Source organism: Humulus lupulus, chromosome 4, assembly GCF_963169125.1.
Source record: "Humulus lupulus chromosome 4, drHumLupu1.1, whole genome shotgun sequence".
Lineage (NCBI taxonomy): Eukaryota > Viridiplantae > Streptophyta > Magnoliopsida > Rosales > Cannabaceae > Humulus > Humulus lupulus.
Genome location: NC_084796.1, coordinates 246425175 through 246447496, shown reverse-complemented (window position 1 = coordinate 246447496; position 22322 = coordinate 246425175). Strand labels below are relative to the sequence as shown.

Below are 22322 nucleotides of genomic sequence, written 5' to 3'. Positions count from 1 at the left end.
ATAATGGCCATTATTACTTGGGGTCCCATAGACTAAACAAGTCATATGCCCATGAGATTAGTGGGGTCCTACTAGCTAAGTAGGTCATATGCCCATAATCTATTTGGGGTCTTGTTAGTCATATGGGTCATATGCCCAAGCCTACAAACATACATATCATAACATAAGAAACATAAGATAACATATAAAACATATAACATATGAATTTCTATCCTATTTTCCTTACCAAAATACCGGGATAAGAGGACAGCGCTGGGACTTTGGAACACCCCTAATAACCATTATGAAAGGGTGAGTCTAATGAAGAAAAGGAAATGAAAGGAATGGAAGGACTAAACCATTGAGAAACATACTTACCAAAAACTTATGTGTAAGCTCTTAGATTTCCTAACCAAAATAAAGACTAAGGTTAGAAGGCTGAGTAGAAGACTATGAGAAAGAAAATAACATAATACCAATGAACTAAGGTGTAGAAATACCTTGAAGACTTGTAGACCAATCTAAACCTCGAACCGAAATACTATAGAACCTTACTTCCCAAGTATTTGATAAGCTTATGATGATCAAGCTTATGATTTCCCCACCCAAGTGTTTACACTCTCACACTCACCTAGCAACTTGCAGCCTCTGAACTTAGAGCAAAAGATGAATAATGGCTGGGTACTAGGTCCTATTTAAAGAGTTTAGGAATGAAAGGATCTTAATTTCACTTGAATAAAAATAATGGCTTTTTAGGTGAAAATAATTTGAATAATCGTTCAGCAGAGGCTGAAGACTCGTTCAAAAAGGTGCTGGACTTATCAAGATGTTGAATGGCTGAATGGAAAAAGAATTCAAAAACTTTCAAAATAAGCTGAGAGGGGCGATATATCGCCCCCTGTAGGCGATATATCGCCTGGGCCAATATGCCCGAGGCAGTCGTGCATCGTTTCGTGTTTTCCGTATCTACGTGCTGCGATATATCGCCCCCTATAGCTGCGATATATCGGCACACGCTGATTATTTAAACACGAAATTACACATTTTTAGCTAAGTTTGAATGGAGTAAACAGCCTTGACTAAGCCCTTAAACGTATTCAAAGCTGCTGACTGACCTTAGAGCATTCAAACTTTACCCTTATTAAATTTAATCCCCAAAATACTTAATCCTTAATCACCCATTCATAACATGTGCTTAAAATCCTATTGGTCCTTATCTAAACCTTATAGTATAATAAATATTATCCTTAATATCAGTCATATTAATCAAACCTTAGGTTAAAATTAATATTCTCAAACTATAGGTTAAACTTAGAAAATCTATAAGTACTACTATGAGTGTCCAAATAATTCCCGGTCTGAACCAAAAATCCACAGTCATAAAGATAATACTATAAATACTATAATACTACTATCTAACTAGCTAAGTAAAGTTCTTGGACTCTACAGAAAGATAATAGAGAAATGATGGATAAAAGTTGGATTTTCCAAAAGAATAGATTATCAGTGGAGTATTTTGATGGACTTAAGAGTTTTATTAAGTTATCAACTTTGCATTTAAATGGTGAAAATAAGATTCGATGTCCATGTGTTTCATGTATGAACTTATATTATCATGACTTAGAGACAATTGAGCGTCATATATTCGTAAAAGGATTTTATACCAAATATGTTATGTGGGAGTTTCACGGGGAAGATATCACAGAAGTAAACGAATATCAAGAAGAAGTAGAATCAAACTGTGTAGAGGACATACCATATGACAGTGATGATGATGAAGACAATGATGATATGAGACCAGCATTAGAAGATTTAGCTAGTCAGTATCATAGGAAGAGTGATTTTGTGAACCTTGGAGATTCAAATGAGCACAATGATGAAATGAATACATTGCCTGACTTATTTGAAGAAGTTGAAAAGGAGTTATACTATGGATGTACAACGTTCTCAATCTTAACATTTATTGTTAATCTAATGCACATTAAAGTGATGTGTGGTTGGAGTAACAAATCATTTGATTTGTTGCTCGACTTACTTTCGAAAACATTTCCCAAAGACAATAAAATTCCACGATCTTATTATGACGCTAAGAAAATGTTGCGTGATCTTGGTTTAGGGTACGAAACTATTCATGTATGTGAGTATGATTGTGCTTTATTTTGGAAAGAGAATAAAAATGCTGAAAGATGTCCTATATGTGGTCTTGAACGATACAAATTCCAAGGAACTAAAGGCAAGAAGATCCCACACAAAAAGATGCAATATTTTCCTATAACTCCATGACTACAGAGACTTTTTATGTCACGCCATACATCATCTGATATGAGGTGGCATAAAGAAGAACGTGTTGATACAGAAGGTGTGCTTAGACACCCGGCAGATGCAGAGGTTTGGAAGGATTTTGATAGACAATATCCAGATTTTGCAAAAGAATCTAGAAATGTAAGGCTTGGATTTGCAACAGATGGGTTCAATCCATTCGGTGATTTATCAAACTCGTACAGTATGTGGCCAGTGTTACTAATGCCATATAACATGCCGCCATGGAGATGCATGAAACAAGAATTCTTAATGATGGCATTATTGATTCCGGGACGTCGTGCTCCAGGAAAAGACATAGATGTCTATTTACAACCTCTGATCGATGAGCTGAAAAAACTATGGGAAAATGGTGTATGTACTTTTGATATTATTGATAAAGAATATTTTACAATGCGTGCAACAATATTATGGACGATCCATGATTTTCCAGCATATGGTACTGTATCTGGGTATAGCACTCAAGGTTATAAAGCTTGTCCTGTTTGTGAAGATGACACATCTTCATTTCGAATAAGAGGAAAAACATGTTTCATGGGTCATCGTCGATATTTGTGTCCGAACCACCAATGGCGCAATGATATGGAGTATGATGGTACAATCGAACGGCGTTCACCTCCAAGTATTTTAACAGGAGATGAAATCTTAAATAAATTAAAAGTTGTATGGAAATGTAGGGCAGGTAAAAATGATAAGATCATTAAGGACGATAAGCAACAAATGAAGGATGCATGTTATGAAAATAACACGAACTGGAGGCGAAAAAGTATTTTTTGGGAGTTAGAATATTGGCCTAAATTAAAACTAAGACATAATTTGGATGTGATGCATATTGAGAAAAATATATGTGATAGTGTAGTTGGTACAATATTTAGTATTGATGGGAAGTCTAAAGATATTGAAAAGGCAAGACTTGATTTACAAGATTTAAATATTCGTAAGCAGCTACACATGAAAAAGAAGGGGAACAAATGGTTCAAACCAGTAGCATGCTATACATTATCAGCGAAGGAACGACAAGAATTTTGTACGTTCATAAAGTCCGTAAAATTTCCTGATGGATATGCTGCAAATATTTCTCGGAATGTTAACATGAAAAATGGAAAGTTATTTGGGTTGAAAAGTCATGATTGTCATATTTTATTACAGAGGTTGTTACCTATTGGTTTAAGGCCATATTTGAAAAAGAAAGTAATGGATGCTATTGCTGAGCTGTCATTATTCTTCAAAAAGCTATGTGCGAGGACATTATATGTGAAAGACTTAGACGAATTGGAAAAGGGCGTTGTACTCACGCTGTGTAAATTAGAAAGTATATTTCCTCCTGCCTTCTTTGATGTGATGATTCATCTTATGGTTCACTTGCCATTAGAAGCTAAGTTAGGTGGTCCAGTACAAATGCGATGGATGTATTAAATCGAAAGGTAACAAAATCTATAACTTAAGTTTAAAAAATTAAATAATCATTGAATACAATTCTTTATTACTATATATTGAAAACATAATTAATTTCAGGGAATTAGGTCATTTGAAAAAATATGTGAAAAACAAAGCTCGACCTGAAGGTTCTATTGCAGAAGGATACATTATTACTGAGGCACTAAACTTTTGTTCAATGTATCTTCATGAAATGGAAACACGCTTTAATCGTCCTGAGCACAATCCTGATTACCTTGGAATTAGAAAACAATCGACACTGTCAATATTCAACATACCTACAAGACCATTTGGAAGACAATCATCCATCACACTAACTCAAGATCAACGAACCCAAGTTCAATGGTACATTTTGAATAATTGTCCTGAGTTGGAACCATATTTAACGTAAGTTTATAATTTTATTTTTTAAATTCTAACAACATTTAGGTTTTAGCATAAAAATAATCTTTCATAGTACTTATTGTGAACACAGAGAACATAGATTATTCTTACAATCTCAAGGAATTCTGGATATCAATCAAGTGCAAAAAAATGAATTTTCAACATGGTTTGAAAATAAAGTAAGTTTAAATATCAATGTTTGATATTCTAAATTTTTTATTTGTCTTGATCTTACATTTATAATTTTATCTGCCATCATAGATAAAAAAAATGAATGAAACAATATCTGGTAAAGCACAAGAAGATTTGTATGCAATTGCAATGCAACCAAGTTTTTTGGCTTGTACATATGCTGGTTGTATGGTTAATGGAGTTCGATACCATACAAAAAGTCAAGATGAAAGACTTTTAACTCAAAACTACGGTGTTCACGTTGAAGCAGAATATGATAGAAATATATGTGATTTTTATGGTGTCATCAATGAAATTTGGGAAGTACATTACCTCTATTTGAACAAAGTTATATTGTTCAAATGCTCTTGGTACAATACCAATGGAAGTGATAGAATGTACTCTGAATATAACTTTACTAGTATCAACATCAACACAGAATGGTTTGAAGATGAATCATTTGTTCTTGCCAATCAAGTAAGTTTGGTTTTTTATTTGGATGACATTAAAAAAAGTAAAGATAATAAAGATTGGAAAGTGGTAGAAAAAGTAAATCATCGTCACGTCTGGGATATACCATCAAAGCCAATGGATGGTGAAGTTGATGATGAAGATCCAACTATCAACAGTTCTGAAGCATATCAAGAAGAATCTTCTAATGACATTGGCGTGAATTTTGATTCAACGACAAATGATACTAATCTTATTCGGGATGATATTGAAGATATAGAATGTGATAATCATCAATTGTTCAATGAACTTCAAATAAATCATAATGATCAAGTTCAAAGTGATATAAATAGTGACGATACCGATGAATAAGCTTTACTCGATGATTCTAAAGATATAACTTTGAGTGATGAAATTGATTAACTATAAAGTGTGTTATTATTTTTATTTTTTGTAAAGTTTTGAAAATGCAAATTTATTATATGCTAATAAAAAATTTATATTTTTTAGATTTTTAATCATGTAAAGGAAAATATCAACCTTCTTCTTCACAAACTCTCAATACATCCTCCACAAGTTTAAAGGAAGTGCAAAAATCTCCAATTCAATTTGAGATGCCCAAGGATGCTCCAAAGAGTGTAAAAGCTGTATTACTAGCTGTTCGACTTTATGAACCTTCACACACATTTCGTATTGCCATGGACCCAGAAATTTTGGATTGTGATCAATACTTATTTATTTCACCTGAAGATGTGATTCACCTTGGCACCATGACATAAATTGGATCTCCTTGTATAACATTTTGGATCAGGTAAAAAAGAAATACCTTTCACATAATTCTCATGCACAAAATAACATTATTTGTCTTACAAATTCAATTGTAATATTTAGGATCTTACATCGAAAGTTGGAAAAAGCAAATCGAGCACAATATTTTCGTTTCTTTCATCCAACTTTGGCTTTGGATTCGTGTCAAACACAAAATACAATATCAATGGAAAATCGCTTCGAAGACACAGAAACAAGACAATTTTGGTTGCTTCCTATTCATATTGGGTAAGATTTATTTATTTATTTAACTAATTACATTATCAATATCTTAATTTATATACAATATCGTATTTTATGGTCAGCAGATATCATTGGATGCTAGTAATAATTGATCCATTGCGTGATACATGTTATTGGCTTGATCCAATTAGACTACCCCCACGAAACGAAATTAAAAGTCTAATGGCAATGTAAGTTAAATAGTGATATGGATTAGTCTTATTTAATTTTTACTTTAAATTTATTAGTAAATATTTTATTTCTTTATTAGGGCTTTTGATTACTACAATACCTCCAAAAATAGGCAACCAAAAGAGATTACATGGAAATCTATAAAGGTAAGTTATAAAATAATATCACACAATATATATTACATTTGATAGTTACTTTAAAATATTACAATATAATATTGTATTGAAAATTTAAATTATCAATATCTTTTAATCTTGTCATTTACATTTTATGAATTTGTGCAATGTCCTCAACAACCATCGAATATTGAGTGTGGATATTATGTAATGACATATATGCGTGACTTTTGCATGAATCCTAGACCTATCAATTAGTTAACTACTCATGTAAGATGTATATAAATACTATTGAAATAGAATATTTTGTTATTATATTATACAATTGACTAATATTCATTATTACTTACATTTATTTATTACAGTGCAAAGAGAAGATGAAAGATTACACAAAACAAAATATTGATCAAATTCGAGTGGAGCGGGCTGACGAATTCATAGAATTGGTTGACTAATTCCAATGAGCAATACTATAGTTCCTTCCCCAATTTTCATTTTCAAAAGTTGTATCCAAAGAGTTTTGTGGTTCTAGTTTTTTATTTATTTTGAATAGTTTTATAGTCACTATGCTCTTTTTTCCCCCAAGAGGCTTTTTCCCATTGGATTTTCCATTTTGCGTTTTTTAACTGAAGCTTGTCATAGGTTCAATGCAATATCTTTGTTTTAGGAAAGTTATATGCATCCCTATACATGACTTATGTAGTTTCTTACTTTTATTTTCCTTCGAGTTTGTTATTGTACTTATGATATTTTTTATTTTGTCCATATACATTTAGTTAGTTTTTTTTACCTTGATCTTATTTTTTAAAAAATAAAATTATTTTACGAATTAAAATATTATTAATTTGTTGAGAGTCCATAACACAAATCTAAATTTAATTACTTTATGTTTGGTATTCTTATATATTTTTTACATTATAATTTTTATTGTGTACTTTCTCTACCAATACTTTTGTAGCAAAAATACTACTACTAGAAATATTTTATTTGCTAGTGCCAAAATATGATATAATTTAGTAGCAATAAATTTATTTCTACTACCAAAGAATTGATCACTAAATGGGAAAAAAACAAAAATAAAATCATATAAAATGCATCAATTTTATATTTGGTGCTAATATTTAATTTTAGCTACCAAAAAATATTGGTAGCTGACAATATAAATATGCTACCAAATATTTTGGTAGCAGACGTATTTAGTATCATTTAATTATAATTTGCTACTAAATCATTTTGCTACCAAAATTTAGTAGCAAATTTATTCATTTGTGCCAATAATATAGCTACAAAAGAACATTGGTAGCTGAAAATATAAATATGCTACCAAAATATTTGGTAGCAGTAATATCTGGTATTGTATGATTAAAATTTACTACTAAATCATTTTGCTACCAAAATTTAGTAGCAAATGGTAATTAACTGCTACAAAAAATATTTGGTAGCTAAAACTTTTGTAGTTAAAAACATGATTTCTTGTAGTGACAATTAATTAAATTAACTAGTAATGTGATTATTAGTATCATTGTTGATATTATATCATGTGATGTTGTGTTTTCTTGCTGGGCCTTGGCTCATGGGTGCTATGTGGTGCAGGTAAAGGGAAAGAAAAGCTCACCCAGCCTTGAGTGGAGAGCTTAGGTGATGTTGTGTACATATGCGGCCGCTTGACCACCACGGCCAAGGCGTTCTCAGAGGAACTAGGGGGTTTACCCTATTTTTGCCGCTTAGGTCGGTGGGATTGTAAATTTGAAACAGTAATGACCATTTTGTACTGAGAACAACTTGTGAATGTTTTGATTAGCTCTACAGAGAAGTTTGTAATGAAAAATATCCTTTCCTTTTGTTGGTTTTTCACCTTAACCTGTTAATCACATTTAGAGCACGTTTTTAACCAAAGGACTCGGGTAACGGGTCAAATTTCCGGTTCACCGTAACTGTTCTGGGGTAACCAGGGCGTTACAACTCATTTTTTCTGGTGAGAGAAGAAGCAGGATACATTGTATTTCGCTAAATAAAATGTTTGGGCGTTATTTCATTTTAACCTTTGCGCCTTTATCGCTTATGATGCTAAGAAAATATAATACTTTTTCAATAGTATTATAATCATGTGTTATGGGAAGTGATTTTTGGTGTAGTGGCATCGCATCGCACCGCACTGCATTTTTACAATGCGGTTTATGCGGTGCGGGTTACGGTTTGAAAAATTGCTCAAACTGCATATGCGGTGCAGTCCAATAACTTTTGGTAGAAATATTTTTTTTTTAAAAGCAAAAGCTAAAAGCTAAAAGCCAGTAAAGCACCAGCCCTAAAACCTCCATCAACATACACTAATACAACAACATTAAATTTTAGTGAACAATTTAATAAGCACAATTAATTAAATTAACTAGTAATGTGTTTAATTAGGTGAGTATATATGTCTCTCTTTAACATACAAGTAATTAATAAGCTATTTATTTAAATCCACCATCTCACATATATATTTATCTAAATTCTTACTTATTCCACACATAATTTATATAATTTTACGTGAAGAAACTAAAGAAAGACGCTTAATTTGGGAAAAGAAAATTTCTACTCATGAAATTCACAATTATCACAACATCAATCAAAAGCCATAAATACACTCCAGTTTGTTTCTTCGATCGAAAGATAATAAAAGAAGAACAAACATGCACACACACTCAAAGATTTCAGATACTTGAGACTTCCATGTTCATACATATATTTATATTATCGTTCTAAGAATTGACAGCCCAACACTTGTTCCTGATCTCACCAGCCGTGCCAGTGAGGACCTCAACGGCTCCCATCTTCTTCATGGACAGTGCGAATTCAGCGAAGAAAGCATCTTGATAAACCAACTCCTGGACGGTGTCACGGGCGACCTTGTTCGTGAGAAGTGCGGCGTCTGAGGTGAAAAGGCCCTTGTGCTTGAGCACGACGCCGTAGTAGCTGCTGTCGAAGGTGAGAGCGCTGCCGGGGTCCATTGGGACAGTTGTGTTTTGGTCGTTTGGAGGGCATTTGGTCTTCAAGAGTTTGGCATAGTTTTTGTCCAGTGAAGGGTCTTGGTCTCCTTTTCCGGTGAAGTTGTATAGTCTGTTGTTGAACGCAGTGCAGTGTCCCACTCCGATCGTGTGTCCTCCTATATATATATACATATATTATGTTCAACAACTATTGCGTACGACATGTCGTTTTGTGATTTTTCATTGCTAATTAATTTCTTATCTTGAGTTTGAAAATATATGTTTAATAATAAGCTGTTTGGTGGGAGGGAACAGGTCTTGGTCTTGGACGTTGAAAATTAAAGGGAAAACACAATTTTTGCCATTGTGTTTTGACCGAATACGCGATCGACTTTTATATTTTGTTAAATAACAATTCAAATTCTGTATTTTACAAAATAAATCAAAATAGTACCCTAGACTCGATTTCAGTCAAAATATTTCCAATTATAAGATCGATTCTCGGGTCGCTAATGATATAATGGATTGAGAGAAGTGAAAAAAGTGGTAAAGGTGCTGAGAATAAAATATTATATTTGAATTTTTTTTTACCAAAATTAGATATAAGGTACTATTTTGATCTATTTTGTAAATCCAAATTGTCATTTAACAAAATACATGGATCGATCGCCTATTTGTTAAAAACACAAAGGCTAAGCTGTTATTTTCTTAAAAATAAATATACAAGCTAATTATGAACATGTACGTTAAGAGAAATGGTCCTTAGAATATAATATGCATGTAAGTAACAACCTCTGTATATTATATATAATTAATTACTTTGATTAGTTATATATAATTGATATGTGTATTAGTACCTGATAATACGACAAGGTCATGCCCAGAAAGGCCTTTGGTGGCAAAGCTTTGCTTGAGTTGGGTGAAGTTGAAGAAGGGTGCTGGAATGTTTTGTTGTACTTCGCTCATTATTGATACTTTTCCATCTCTTCTACCCGTAGGCACTTCCCACATGGATTTCTTAAACTGAATATATATATATACATATTAAGATATTATTAAGACTCTAAATATATATACACATTGCTAAATTTTGTTATATATTTGTTGAGTGTTGTTATTTGACACTTTAAGATATTCAATACTACATGAGGTGACACCTTATGTTTAGTTAACGATATTCAATCAAATAATTGAGACATGATATTAGATTGCACCAATAACGGTATGTCACCTACTGGTGTTGGACATCAATAGTGTCCCTTACTAATTCTCATATTTTTTTTAGTTCTAATCACTTACTGCGTAGGAAACAGAGTCCCTTGCAGCCAAAGCTAGAATATCAGCGCATGAAACGACTCCTGGACATTTCTTCTCAACTTGTGCTTTGATATCATCTATTACATCAAAACCCAACAAACTTTGGTTTGGAGCTGCATCCTTTTCAGCATTTTTCTTTGTTGAGTTCAACAGAATCGAACCATCACATCCCTGAAATAATAATGATGATATTAATACCTATATATTTAAGATAAAATACTAATTTGGCATTTGTGTGTGTTTCCGTATCGTGATCGGCTCATATGTATTGTTAAATGGTAATTTGGATACTTTGTTTTACAAACTTGATTTTAGTCCAAATATTTTCAATTATAAGATCATATCATAGGTCGTTGGCGATACAATGAGTTCAAAGAAACAGAGAATGTAATCAAGGAACTGAGAATGAAATGTTATATTTAAAAAGATTTTGACTAAAATCGAGTCTAAGGTACTAAAACATTGGTCTGAATTGTTATTTAACAAAACACAAGAGACGATTGCTTACTCTAACAAAACAATCGTGGAAATGCATTCTGAGCAAGCGTGCAGGCACAGCAGGGTTATTGGCCACATGTTTCTCGGTGGCCTTCTTCACAATGGTCTCAGCTTCTTCACAGCTATGCTTGTAGAAATTGTTTGTGAGTTGCCCTCCTTCAGAGCCCACCAAGAGACTAATTAGAACAACAAACACCAATATAAGAACGTTGATCTTCATCATTATTAGAAATATCTTTGTATTTATGAGCAATGATAGTACTTATTGGTGTGAATGAATGAATTCGAGTGCTGGTATATATAGGCAAATATTATAGCTAGAAACGTAGTCTTCACTTATAATATAATTAATCTCTCTGCTGCAAATATAATATTAATGATCAAAATTATATTGCCAACTAAACTGACATGACTTTCTATGTGTGTGTGATTATCTTATGCTGAAATTGCAGCCAACAAACAATTTTTCTTTTTAAATGACCATTAATTAGTTAATTACTAAACATTATATACTACAAGAAGAAGTTTTCTCAAATTTGTAAATGAAGTAGCAATTGGTTACAATTAATGATTGAGCAAAGTTGACTTGCACATACATAATTAATCATATATTCTGTAAGTATGATCTGTCCAGTCAAAATAATCTGTACACGAATCAGCCGGATTGCTATTTTTTATACTAATGATATAGCGGCCTGCGGTAGTTGTTGTCTCTTTAATTATACATTTATATAAAAAATTAAGAGCAAAAGTATCCAATACTTTTAGATTAGTAACCAATCATTTTTTTTTTACGGTAAAAGTACTCAATATCTACTTAAGTCGGTTTTCGTTGGTACCTACTCTAATAGAGTTGTTAGATACTGACAAAGTGAACACATACCACCTCCTTATCGGTCTACATTATAATTTTTTATAAAAATATATATTAATTAATAAAAAAATATAAATTTATATAAAAATTATTAGTGAGAACAGAAAAAAAAAATTAAAAAACAAATATTTTTTCTCTTTTCCTCTTTTCTCCCTCATCTATCTTAATATTTCTTCTTCTTCCTTCTTGCTTGACAACAATGGCGACTCTCCCTCCTCCTCGACTCCTTCTTACTCCTCAGGCAGCGAAGTAGATGTGCCCCTGCCCAGATCCGAAGAAGAGAGGGAGCATATCTTAGATTGGTTGTCGTCCCCAAAGTCCACTCCCTGCCTGTGCAGATCCGGGCTCGCGAATGTCTTCGTCACCGGTGATGGGAGGGGTAGGGGCTTTCGGCTGGGGTCCTAGGCTCGAAGTGGTCTTCATCACTGACGATGGGAGGGGTAGGCGCTTCTATGGTGGCTTTGGCAGCGTCAATGGTGATGAAGAAGATAGCAAGGGAGAGAGAGATATACAGATCGGGGAGAGAGTGTGGATGAGAGAAGGGAGTTTTAAATTTTTTTTAATTGATTCAAATATTTTTTTATTTTTTAAATTATAAATGTTTTTTAATTAATTTTTTCTATTTTAAACTCAATTTAAATTTATTTTAAAAAATTATAAGATGGACCAATCAAAATAAACCATTTGTATACCTTGTCAGCATCTAACAACTCTGTTAGAGTAGGTACAACCGGAATCTGACAGAAGTGGATAATACTTTTGCCACAAAAAAATAACAATGGATACTAATAATTCACAAACTTTTGAAAATATTGGGTAGCTCGGATGTCAATTCCCCTAAACATATAATTTGTTGCGAGAGGAATTTGATAACAAAAAAAAATTGTGAGGACTCGAGTTTGGAACCGCAAGTACTTAAGCAAAACATCAAAGATTTAAGTAAATAGCAAAAAATGTAATAACTCTGGAATTAGAGTGATTCGTTCAATAATGCTTACCTCCACTTAAGTTCTTCTAGATTTCAGGTTCATCTATTTATAACTCAATAAGTGAACATTATAAAGAGTTTATGTAACGACCCAAAAATCACTAATAAGACTTAAGGGTCTTGATTAGTATGCCGGAGGGCATAATTGGTTTATGTGTGAATTAAATAATTTAATGCATGATTCCGTGATAAGCATGCTTATATGATTATATGGATATATGAAATGCATGTCTAAGAATATTAGTATGCATGTAGGCCCTATTTAGCTTAAAGGAGTATATTCGTAATTTTAGCCCGTTGAGGGCATAAATGTGATTATGTGTTATAATTGTGAAGACCATATTATTTTGTGGATAAATTTGCAGCATGCGACTTGAGGCGATCCTAGGGAGTTAGTTAACTAGAAAGTCACAATGGGACCCAATACTTGACTCGGGGCGAGTCAAGGGGTATTTTGGGCATTAGACAGTTATTTGGGTCATCGAGTTATGTAAATAAATAATTGGAGATATATTTGAGGTTAGGAAGTTTAGGAGGGAATACTGGGGTGATTTACCATTTTTCCCTCAGGGACGTTTTTGGTACCTCGAGCTTTGGGATTAACTTAATTAACTAGGGGTGGATAAGACAAAATTAAGAAAAACAGTTGAACATGGCCAAACCGACCCTTTCTTTTCCCTCTCAGCTCATTCCTATCATCTCAACACTCTCTCAAGGAAGCTAGTGAAACCAAAGGAAAACTTGGTAGGAAACTCAGAAGTTTGAGTTAAAACTTGGAAGATTAACTCAGTATTAGCTAAGGAATTTAATCAGGGGTTGAGGTAAGTTTTGAATCACATTCTTGGTCATTTAATTATGTAGCTTTGGGCTGGGTTCTAAGAGTTTTTGGGTTTTGAAATTGAAGATTGAATTGAGGCTAAGGATTTGGAAATTTGCTCAGCAACTAATTGGTGGATTGGTTCTTCAATGAAGGTAAGCTTTAATTTAAAGCTTAGCATCTGAATTCTGGAATTTCTGGCTGTTCTAAGGGCCTTATGAGCTTATGGGTTTCAAGGATTAAGGTGTAGTTTTGGCGAGTTTCTAAGCTAGGTTTTTTGTTGGGTAATGCTACTGGAAACATGTTAGGATGTTTATGACAATTAAATTGTATCATTAGGATGGTTTTGGGTTGATTTGAGTGAGGTTTGATTGTTAAAAATGGTGGGTTTTCTGGGTTCGAAGGGGTTCTTGGTCATTTAATTATGTAGCTTTGGGCTGGGTTCTAAGAGTTTTTGGGTTTTGAAATTGAAGATTGAATTGAGGCTAAGGATTTGGGAATTTGCTCAGCAACTAATTGGCAGTGAAGGTAAGCTTTAATTTAAAGTTTAGCATCTGAATTCTGGAATTTCTAGTTGTTGTAAGGGGTTTATGAGCTTATGGGTTTCCAGGATTAAGGTGTATTTTTGATGAGTTTCTAAGCTAGGTTTTTTGTTGGGTTATGCTGCTGGAAACATGTTAGTGTAACCCAACTACTCTAAACTTTTGGATCATTAACGAAACTATACATACAAATCCTTAATAAAACTTACATTTTTGCGAAAATACCATAAATTCATTAGAAACTTGTAGAATTAAAAGTTACTCTCATAAAATAAGTAGGATATGGGATCCCATTGTCTTTAAAAACAAAACATGATTTAAAATGAAAGGAATTACATAAGAAGTGCGGAAAATACATGTAAAGATCATAAAAAAAACAAGACTACATCCTCGAAAATCGAACTCTCGACTCCTTGAATCCATTCACCACCGATACACAATCCCAAGCACCCACGAACCTTACCGCCACTAAAGCTATTTTCCTGCACATAAAAAAAAAAGGAATGAACCTAATGCCCAGCAAGGAAAATCTAACTACATAAATTTCATAAGAAACATAAAGACATAACATAACACTTATTACATACACATACTATAATGGCCATTATTACTTGGGGTCCCATAGACTAAACAAGTCATATGCCCATGAGATTAGTGGGGTCCTACTAGCTAAGTAGGTCATATGCCCATAATCTATTTGGGGCCTTGTTAGTCATATGGGTCATATGCCCAAGCCTACAAACATACATATCATAACACTTATCATAACATAAGAAACATAAGATAACATATAGAACATATAACATATGCATTTCTATCCTATTTTCCTTACCAAAGTTACCGGGATATGTGGACAGCGTTGGGACTTTGGAACACTCCTAATAACCATTATGAAAAAGAGTGAGTCTAATGAAGAAAAAGAGATGAAAAGGAATGGGAAGACTAAACCATTGAGAAACATACTTACTGAAACTTATGTGCTCAAGAACTTAGATTTCCTAACCAAAATAAGAATGAGGTTAGAAGACTGAGTAGAAGGCTATAAGAAAGAAAATAACATAAAACCAATGAACTAGAGTTTTGGGTTACCTTAAAGACTTGTAAGACCAATCTACACCACAAACCGAAATACTATAGAACCTTACTTCCCAAAGTGTTTGATATGCTTATGAGGATCAAGCTTATGATTTCCCCAAACCAGGTGTTTACACTCTCACACTCACTTAGCACTTGCAGCCTCTGAACTTAGAGCAAAAGATGAATAATGGCTGGGTACTAGGTCCTATTTATAGAGTTTAGGAATGAAAGGATCTTGATTTTACTTGAAAAAAAATAATAGCTTTTTAGGTGAAAATAATTTGAATAATCGTTCAGCAGAAGCTGAAGACTCGTTCAAAAAGATGCTGGACTTATCAAGAGGTTGAATGGTTGAAAGGAAAAAGAATTCAAAAACTTTCAAAACATACTGAAAGAGGCGATATATCGCCCCCTGTAGGCGATATATCGCATGGGCCGGTATGCCCGAGGCAGTCGTGCATCGTCTCGTGTTTTCCGTATCTACGTGCTGCGATATATCGCCCCCTATAGCTGCGATATATCGGCACACGCTGATTAATTAAACACGAAATTACACATTTTTAGCTAAGTTTGAATGGAGTAAACAGCCTTGACTAAGCCCTCAACGTATTCAAAGCTGCTGACTGACCTTATAGCATTCAAACTTTTACCCTTATTAAATTTAATCCTCAAAATACTTAATCCTTAATCACCCATTCATAACATGTGCTTAAAATCCTATTGGTTCTTATCTAAACCTTATAGTATAATAAATATTATCCTTAATATCAGTCATATAATCAAACCTTAGGTTAAACTTAATATTCTTAAACTATAGGTTAAACTTAGAAAATCTACAAGTACTACTATGAGTGTCCAAATAATTCCCGGTCTGAACCAAAAATCCACAGTTACAAAGATAATACTATACATACTATAATACTACTAAATAATTAGCTAAGTAAAGTTCTTGGACTCTACAGTTAGGATGTTTATCATAGTTGAATTGTATCATTAGGATGGTTTTGGGTTGATTTGAGTGAGGTTTGATTGTTAAAAATGGTGGGTTTTCTGGGTTCGAAGGGGTCGGGCCGCGGCTCAATTCTTGGTGTGTCATGGCCCTTTGGAGCAGATGGCAGCTGAGGAAGAAGGGCGGGCTGCGGCATGAGGAGTGTTGGACCGCGACCCGTGTCTGTTATTTGGTGAGGCTGGGCCTTTAGATAGGGGCGGGCTGCGGCATAGAGAGCTTGGGCCGCGACTCTTAAGGGAATTTTGTAGAGTCCAAGAACTTTACTTAGCTAATTAGATAGTAGTAGTAGTAGTAGTAGTAGTAGTAGTAATAGCTAGTAATAATTGTAGTATGTTTATTACTGTGGATTTTGGTTCAAGCCGGGACTTAGTTGGACACTTGTAGCAACACTTGTAGATTATATAAGTTTAACCTATAGTTTGAGAATATTAATTATAACATAATGTTGACTGTCTTTTTAGCCAACGACGTGAGAACGTCAATAACGACAAGTCTTCAAGAGAATATAAACGACACAGACAGTATAATAAAGAAAATAAAGAACACACAAGAGATTTTTATAGTGGTTCAGCCCCGATTGTCGGTAATAGCCTAATCCACTTAGAGTTGTGATTTATATATCTAGACTCAAGATCAGATGGACTGAGCCAACTGAGTTTCTTCAATACTGATGGCAAAAATACAAGAATTCTTTCTCTAGAATACTCAGACCAATTTTCTCTCTCCAGAAAGAAGAAACCCTTCTCTCATCCCATAAGCTCTCTATTTATAGGCCTGGGATCCTCAACTGATATCCCCTTATGATAGGGATATTTTATTATTCATCTTATATTTATATTACAATAAATGTTTAAAACACAACTGATTCCTCAATTTGAGTGAGAAATGAGAGATTCCCGGGTGCCTAGACCAATTCTTGTTAGAGTCGTTCCGGGGATTTTGACGTAGTCTCACATGCATGTTGGTTACTCCTTCAAGCTTTCCTTGGACCAAGGTGATATATGCATGCTTGGCTCTCCTCGGACCAAGGTGGTCCGAGCTAACACCCATGCTTCTCACCTCGGACAAGTCCGAGCATACCTTCTTCAATCAAGGTCCGATCGGACCTTGTGGCCTTCTCCTCGGACCAAGGTGGTCCGAGGCATCCTCCTCTTGCCTTCTCCTTGGACCAAGGTGGTCCAAGGCATCCTCCTTGACATCTCACCTTGGACAAGCCTGAGGCACTCCCCTTTAGCATCTCCCAACTATGTCCGATCGGACATTGTGTAGGCTCTCCTTGGCAAAATCTAAGTCTCCATTCTTGGCTTGCATGGGACTCCTCCTCCTTAGCTACTTACCTTGGACACGTTCAAGCCAACACTTAGGAAACCTTGGGAGGCTTCCCTCAAACACACCCTTGGGGTCTCCCAGGACCACATCCTCCTTGGGTTCTCCTAGGACCACTCTCTTGGGGTCTCCTAGGACCACATCCTCCTTGGGGTCTCCTAGGACCACTCCCCTTAGCCTCCTAGGATGCATTCTCCTATTTTTTGGGTATAACACATAAGGTTTGATTAATATAGCTGATTATGAAGATGACATTTATTATACTATAAGGTTTAGATAGACCCAATAAGATAATGACACTTGTCATGTGCATGTTTATTGAGAAATTAAGTATTTTTGAGGAATAGTTTATTAAGAATAATATTTGAAAATCCCAGAGTCTGCCAACAGCTTTGAAATCGTTATAGGACTCAGTCAAAGTTGTTTACTCAATTCAAATTAGGCTGAAAAAGTGCAATTACGTGTATAATATTTCAGCATATGCTGATATATCGCCACTCGGGGAATACGAAAAACACGTAACTTCACACGACCACTTCGACGAGCCTCAGGAACATAAGTCCAGGCAATATATCGCCTAGCATGGGCGATATATCAGCTCTAGGGCATGATTTTTGAATAATTTTGAAACCGAGCTCATTTTATTCCATAACCTCTTGATAAGCCCAGAATCTTTTTGACCGAGTCTTAAGCCTCTGCTGAACGAATATTCAAATATTTTTAATTAAAAAGTCATTATTTTATTCGAGCTAAAAGAAGATCTTTTCATTCTTGAACTCTATAAATAGGACCTAGTACCCAGCCATTTCTTTCATTCTTCAAGCTGAGTTCAGAGCCTTCAAGCTGATAGGTTTACTTTAAAGTGTTAAACACTTGGATTGGGATTATAAGATTTATCATTTTAAGCTTATTAAACACTTGGGAAGTAAGGATAATAGTGTGTATTTCGATATCGAGGTGTAGTTCGATTATAAGTGCATTCAAGGTATTCCTATTCCTAGTTCCTTTTTGTGTTATTTCATTAGTTCTTATAGTTTTTCTCTACTCAAATCCTAACTTTCTATTTTCCATTCATGGTTAGGCAATTAAGTTCTTTGAAATTGAGGTTTCATTTCGGTAAGCTCTTCTTCTCGGTGGTTTAGATTTATTTCCTTTTTCCTCTTCTTCTTTTAGAAATACTCACATTTTCATTAATGGTTTTTAGTAGTGTTCCAAAATCCCGTCCTTGTTCTCACATCCCAGTATTTAGTAAGGAAAATAGGATAGTTATTATATGCTTATATGATTATGCTATAGTATGTTTTATATATTATGATATATGTTTTGGGGCTTATAGTTGCTAAATAGCAAACCCCAACATTTTTATGTTTTGGGGCTTATAGTTGCTTAAATAGCAAACCCCAACCCTTTTATATTTTTTGAGCTTATAGTTGCTTAGCTAGCAAACCTCATTATTTTGAGGCTTATAGTTTCTTAGTTAGCAAACCCCAATAGTTACCATGTACATGGGTTAGAATTATGATATATGTTTATTGAATATGTTATATGTTTATAGCTTATGTTTATGTATATGTTTCATGCTTGTAGTAGATTTTCCTTGCTGGGCATTAGGCTCATTCCTTTGTTTTTTTTATGTGCAGGAAAATAGTATGGTGGCGGGAAGATTCTTGGCGGCTTGGGATTGTGTATTGAGGGAGAATGGATTCAGTGGACTGCATGAACGATTCGAGGATGAAGTTGTTTAAGTCTTTTAATTACGATTTCTATGTATTTCCGCACTTGATTTTGTAACCAAATTTATTTAAGATTTAAGTCATGCTTTATTTTATTTTCGAACAATGGGATCCCATATCATATTCCGAATTTTATTTTAACCTTTGTTTTACAGTTTTTAATAAAGTTATGACTAATTCATATGTATGTTTTCTTAAGATTAATGTCTATGTCGAGTAGTTATTAATGGTCCAAAGTCTAGAATTAGTTAGGTCATTACACATTTTTTGGCCTTAAGGAGGTTTTAGGCGCAGGAACCTAACCTAGGGTGCTCGGGATCGATTCCACTACCGTGTTTGGTGGAATTCGATGTTCTGGAGGCTAGAACTTGGTCTGGAAACCCTTATACAATTATTATTGATGGAATCCCTTATCTTGATTATGACTAGGTGTAAGCTAGGGCTCGGGAAACGGATCGTGCACAAGGGTCATCTCTCATAATCAGAACACTTGGAATTAAAGGTAAGAAAACTACACCCGGTTGTGAGTTTATGACGAGACTAAGAGCTCCCTATTCTTGTATGCATTATGTAAGGTGGTATTATGCCATGGAAATGTTAAACAAATGACCTAAGAGTCCCAGAGTTTATAATGGCGCATAGGGCGCGGCTCAGCCACTGGTAGCTGAGGACAACTTAATATTCACTGAGCTCAGTTTAAGCGGACTGGAGTCAGTGGTGTAAACAGAGGATGCGACCTAAGGCGTCGACCCTGGTTATTGTATGATTTGGTTGCTGTTGTTAATTGACAAATATGATATGTTGAATATCTGACTATTAGTTTGTGAATTTGCTAGTTATGTTTACTGATCTTGTGAATGTCATGGTCTGCTGAATATATGATCATGCTTAAAGAATTATTTGGTTATTGTCATTGTTTATGCTTTGATAGTATGGTTTTCTTGCTGGGCCTTGGCTCACGGGTGATGCGTGGTGCAGGTAAAGGCAAAGGTAAGCTTGATCAGTGTAATAATGACCCAACTACTCTAGACTTTTGGACCATTAACGAAAACTATACATAAACACTAATCCTTAATAAAACTTACAAGTGAAAATACCATAACTTTATTAAGAAACTTGTAAAAATAAAAGTTAAACTTACATAAAATTCAAGTTAGGATATGGGATCCCATTGTTTTAAAATCAAAACATGACATAATTAAAAAGAGATTTACATAACAAAATGCGGAAAAATACATGTAAAAACCATACGAAACAAAACTACATCCTCGAATCGAAACACTCGGCTCTTGAATCCATTCCGCCTCAATACACATTCTCCAAGCTTCCAAGAACCTTTCCCACCACTAAGACTATTTTCCTGCACATATAAACAAAAAGGAGTGAGCCTAATGCCCAGCAAGGAAAAATCTAACACATAGTCCATATACATAGATTTCATAAAAACATAAAAACATAACATAACACTTATATCACATACATACTATAATGGCCATTATTACTTGGGGTCCCATAGACTAAACAAGTCATATGCCCATTAGATAAGTGGGGTCTTGCTAGCTAAGCAAGTCATATGCCCATAATCTATTTGGGGCTTGTTAGTCATATAGGTCATATGCCCAAGCCTACAAACATACTTAACATAACATATTTCATAACATAAAAATCATGAGATAACATATAAAAGTATATAACATATAAATTCTATCATATTTTCCTTACCAAAATACCGGGATATGAGGACAGAGTTGGGACTTTGGAACACTCCTAAAAACCATTTATAATAGGGTGAGTAAGTTGAAGAAAAGGGATGAAAAGAATGGAAGGATTATACCATTGAGAATATACTTACCAAAACTTATGTGCAAGTTCTTAGATTTCCTAACCAAAATAAAGAATAAGGTTAGAAGGCTAAGTAGAAGACTATGAGAACTTAAATAAAATAATACCAATGAACTAGAGTGTGGGAATACCTTGAAGACTTGTAAGACCAATCTAAACCTTGAACCGAAATGCTATAAAACCTTACTTCCCAAGTGTTTGATAAGCTTATGATGATCAAGCTTATGATTCCCAACCCAAGTGTTTACACTCTCACACTCACCTAGCAACTTGCAACCTCTGAACTTAGAGTAATAGATGAATAAATGGCTGGGTACTAGGTCCTATTTATAGAGTTTAGGAATGAAAAGATCTCTTTTAACTTGAATAAAAATAATGGCTTTTTAAGTGAAAATATTTTGAATTATCGTTCAGCAGAGGCTGAAGACTCGTTCAGAAAGGTGCTAGACTTATCAAGAGGTTGAAGTTTGAATGGAAAACGATTTCAAAAACTTTCAAATTATGCTGAGAGGGGCGATATATCGCCCCCTGTAGGCGATATATCGCCTGGGCCAGTATGCCCGAGGCAATCGTGCATCGTTTCGGGTTTTTCGTATCTTCGTGCTGCGATATATCGCCCCCTATAGCTGCGATATATCGGCATACGCTGATTATTTAAACACGAAATTACACATTTTTAGCTTAATTTAAATTGAGTAAACAGCCTTGACTAAGCCCTCTAGCGTTTTCAAAGCTGCTGACTGACCTTAGAGTATTCAAATTTTAACCTTAATAAATTTAATCCTCAAAATACTTAATCATTAATAAACCCATACATAACATGTGCTATTATCTAATTGGTTCTTATCTAAACCTTATAGTATAATAAATATTATCCTCAATATTAGTCATATTAATCAAACCTTAGGTTAAAATTAATATTCCTAAACTTAGGTTAAACTTAGAAAATCTACAAGTACTACTATGAGTGTCCAAATAAATCTCGGTCTGAACCAAAAATCCACAGTCATAAAGATAATACTATTATTACTATTATACTACTATACTACTATCTAACTTAGCTAAGTAAAGTTCTTGGACTCTACAATCAGCCCTGATTTGGAGAGCTTTAGAGGCGGAATGTACATGATTATCTGCTCAGCCGCCATGGTTGAGGGAGGGACAGGAACAGGAGGACCTTAAATGTCTGCTTTACCCTTAGAGTGGCCAATTTATGTATATACTCTAGAAAA

At 34.2% G+C, this 22322-nt stretch overlaps 1 protein-coding gene across 1 annotated transcript; it reads right to left on the bottom strand.

The window, feature by feature from the left end:
• Nucleotides 1-8839: 8839 nt before the first annotated feature.
• Nucleotides 8840-11105, bottom strand: LOC133829507 (peroxidase 3-like). Its single transcript, XM_062259218.1, has 4 exons — nucleotides 10893-11105; nucleotides 10367-10555; nucleotides 9925-10090; nucleotides 8840-9243 (listed from the first exon to the last, which is right to left on the bottom strand). Exons 1-4 carry the CDS (start codon nucleotides 11103-11105, stop codon nucleotides 8840-8842), a joined length of 972 nt encoding a protein of 323 aa, XP_062115202.1.
• Between the last annotated feature and the right edge of the window lie 11217 nt (nucleotides 11106-22322).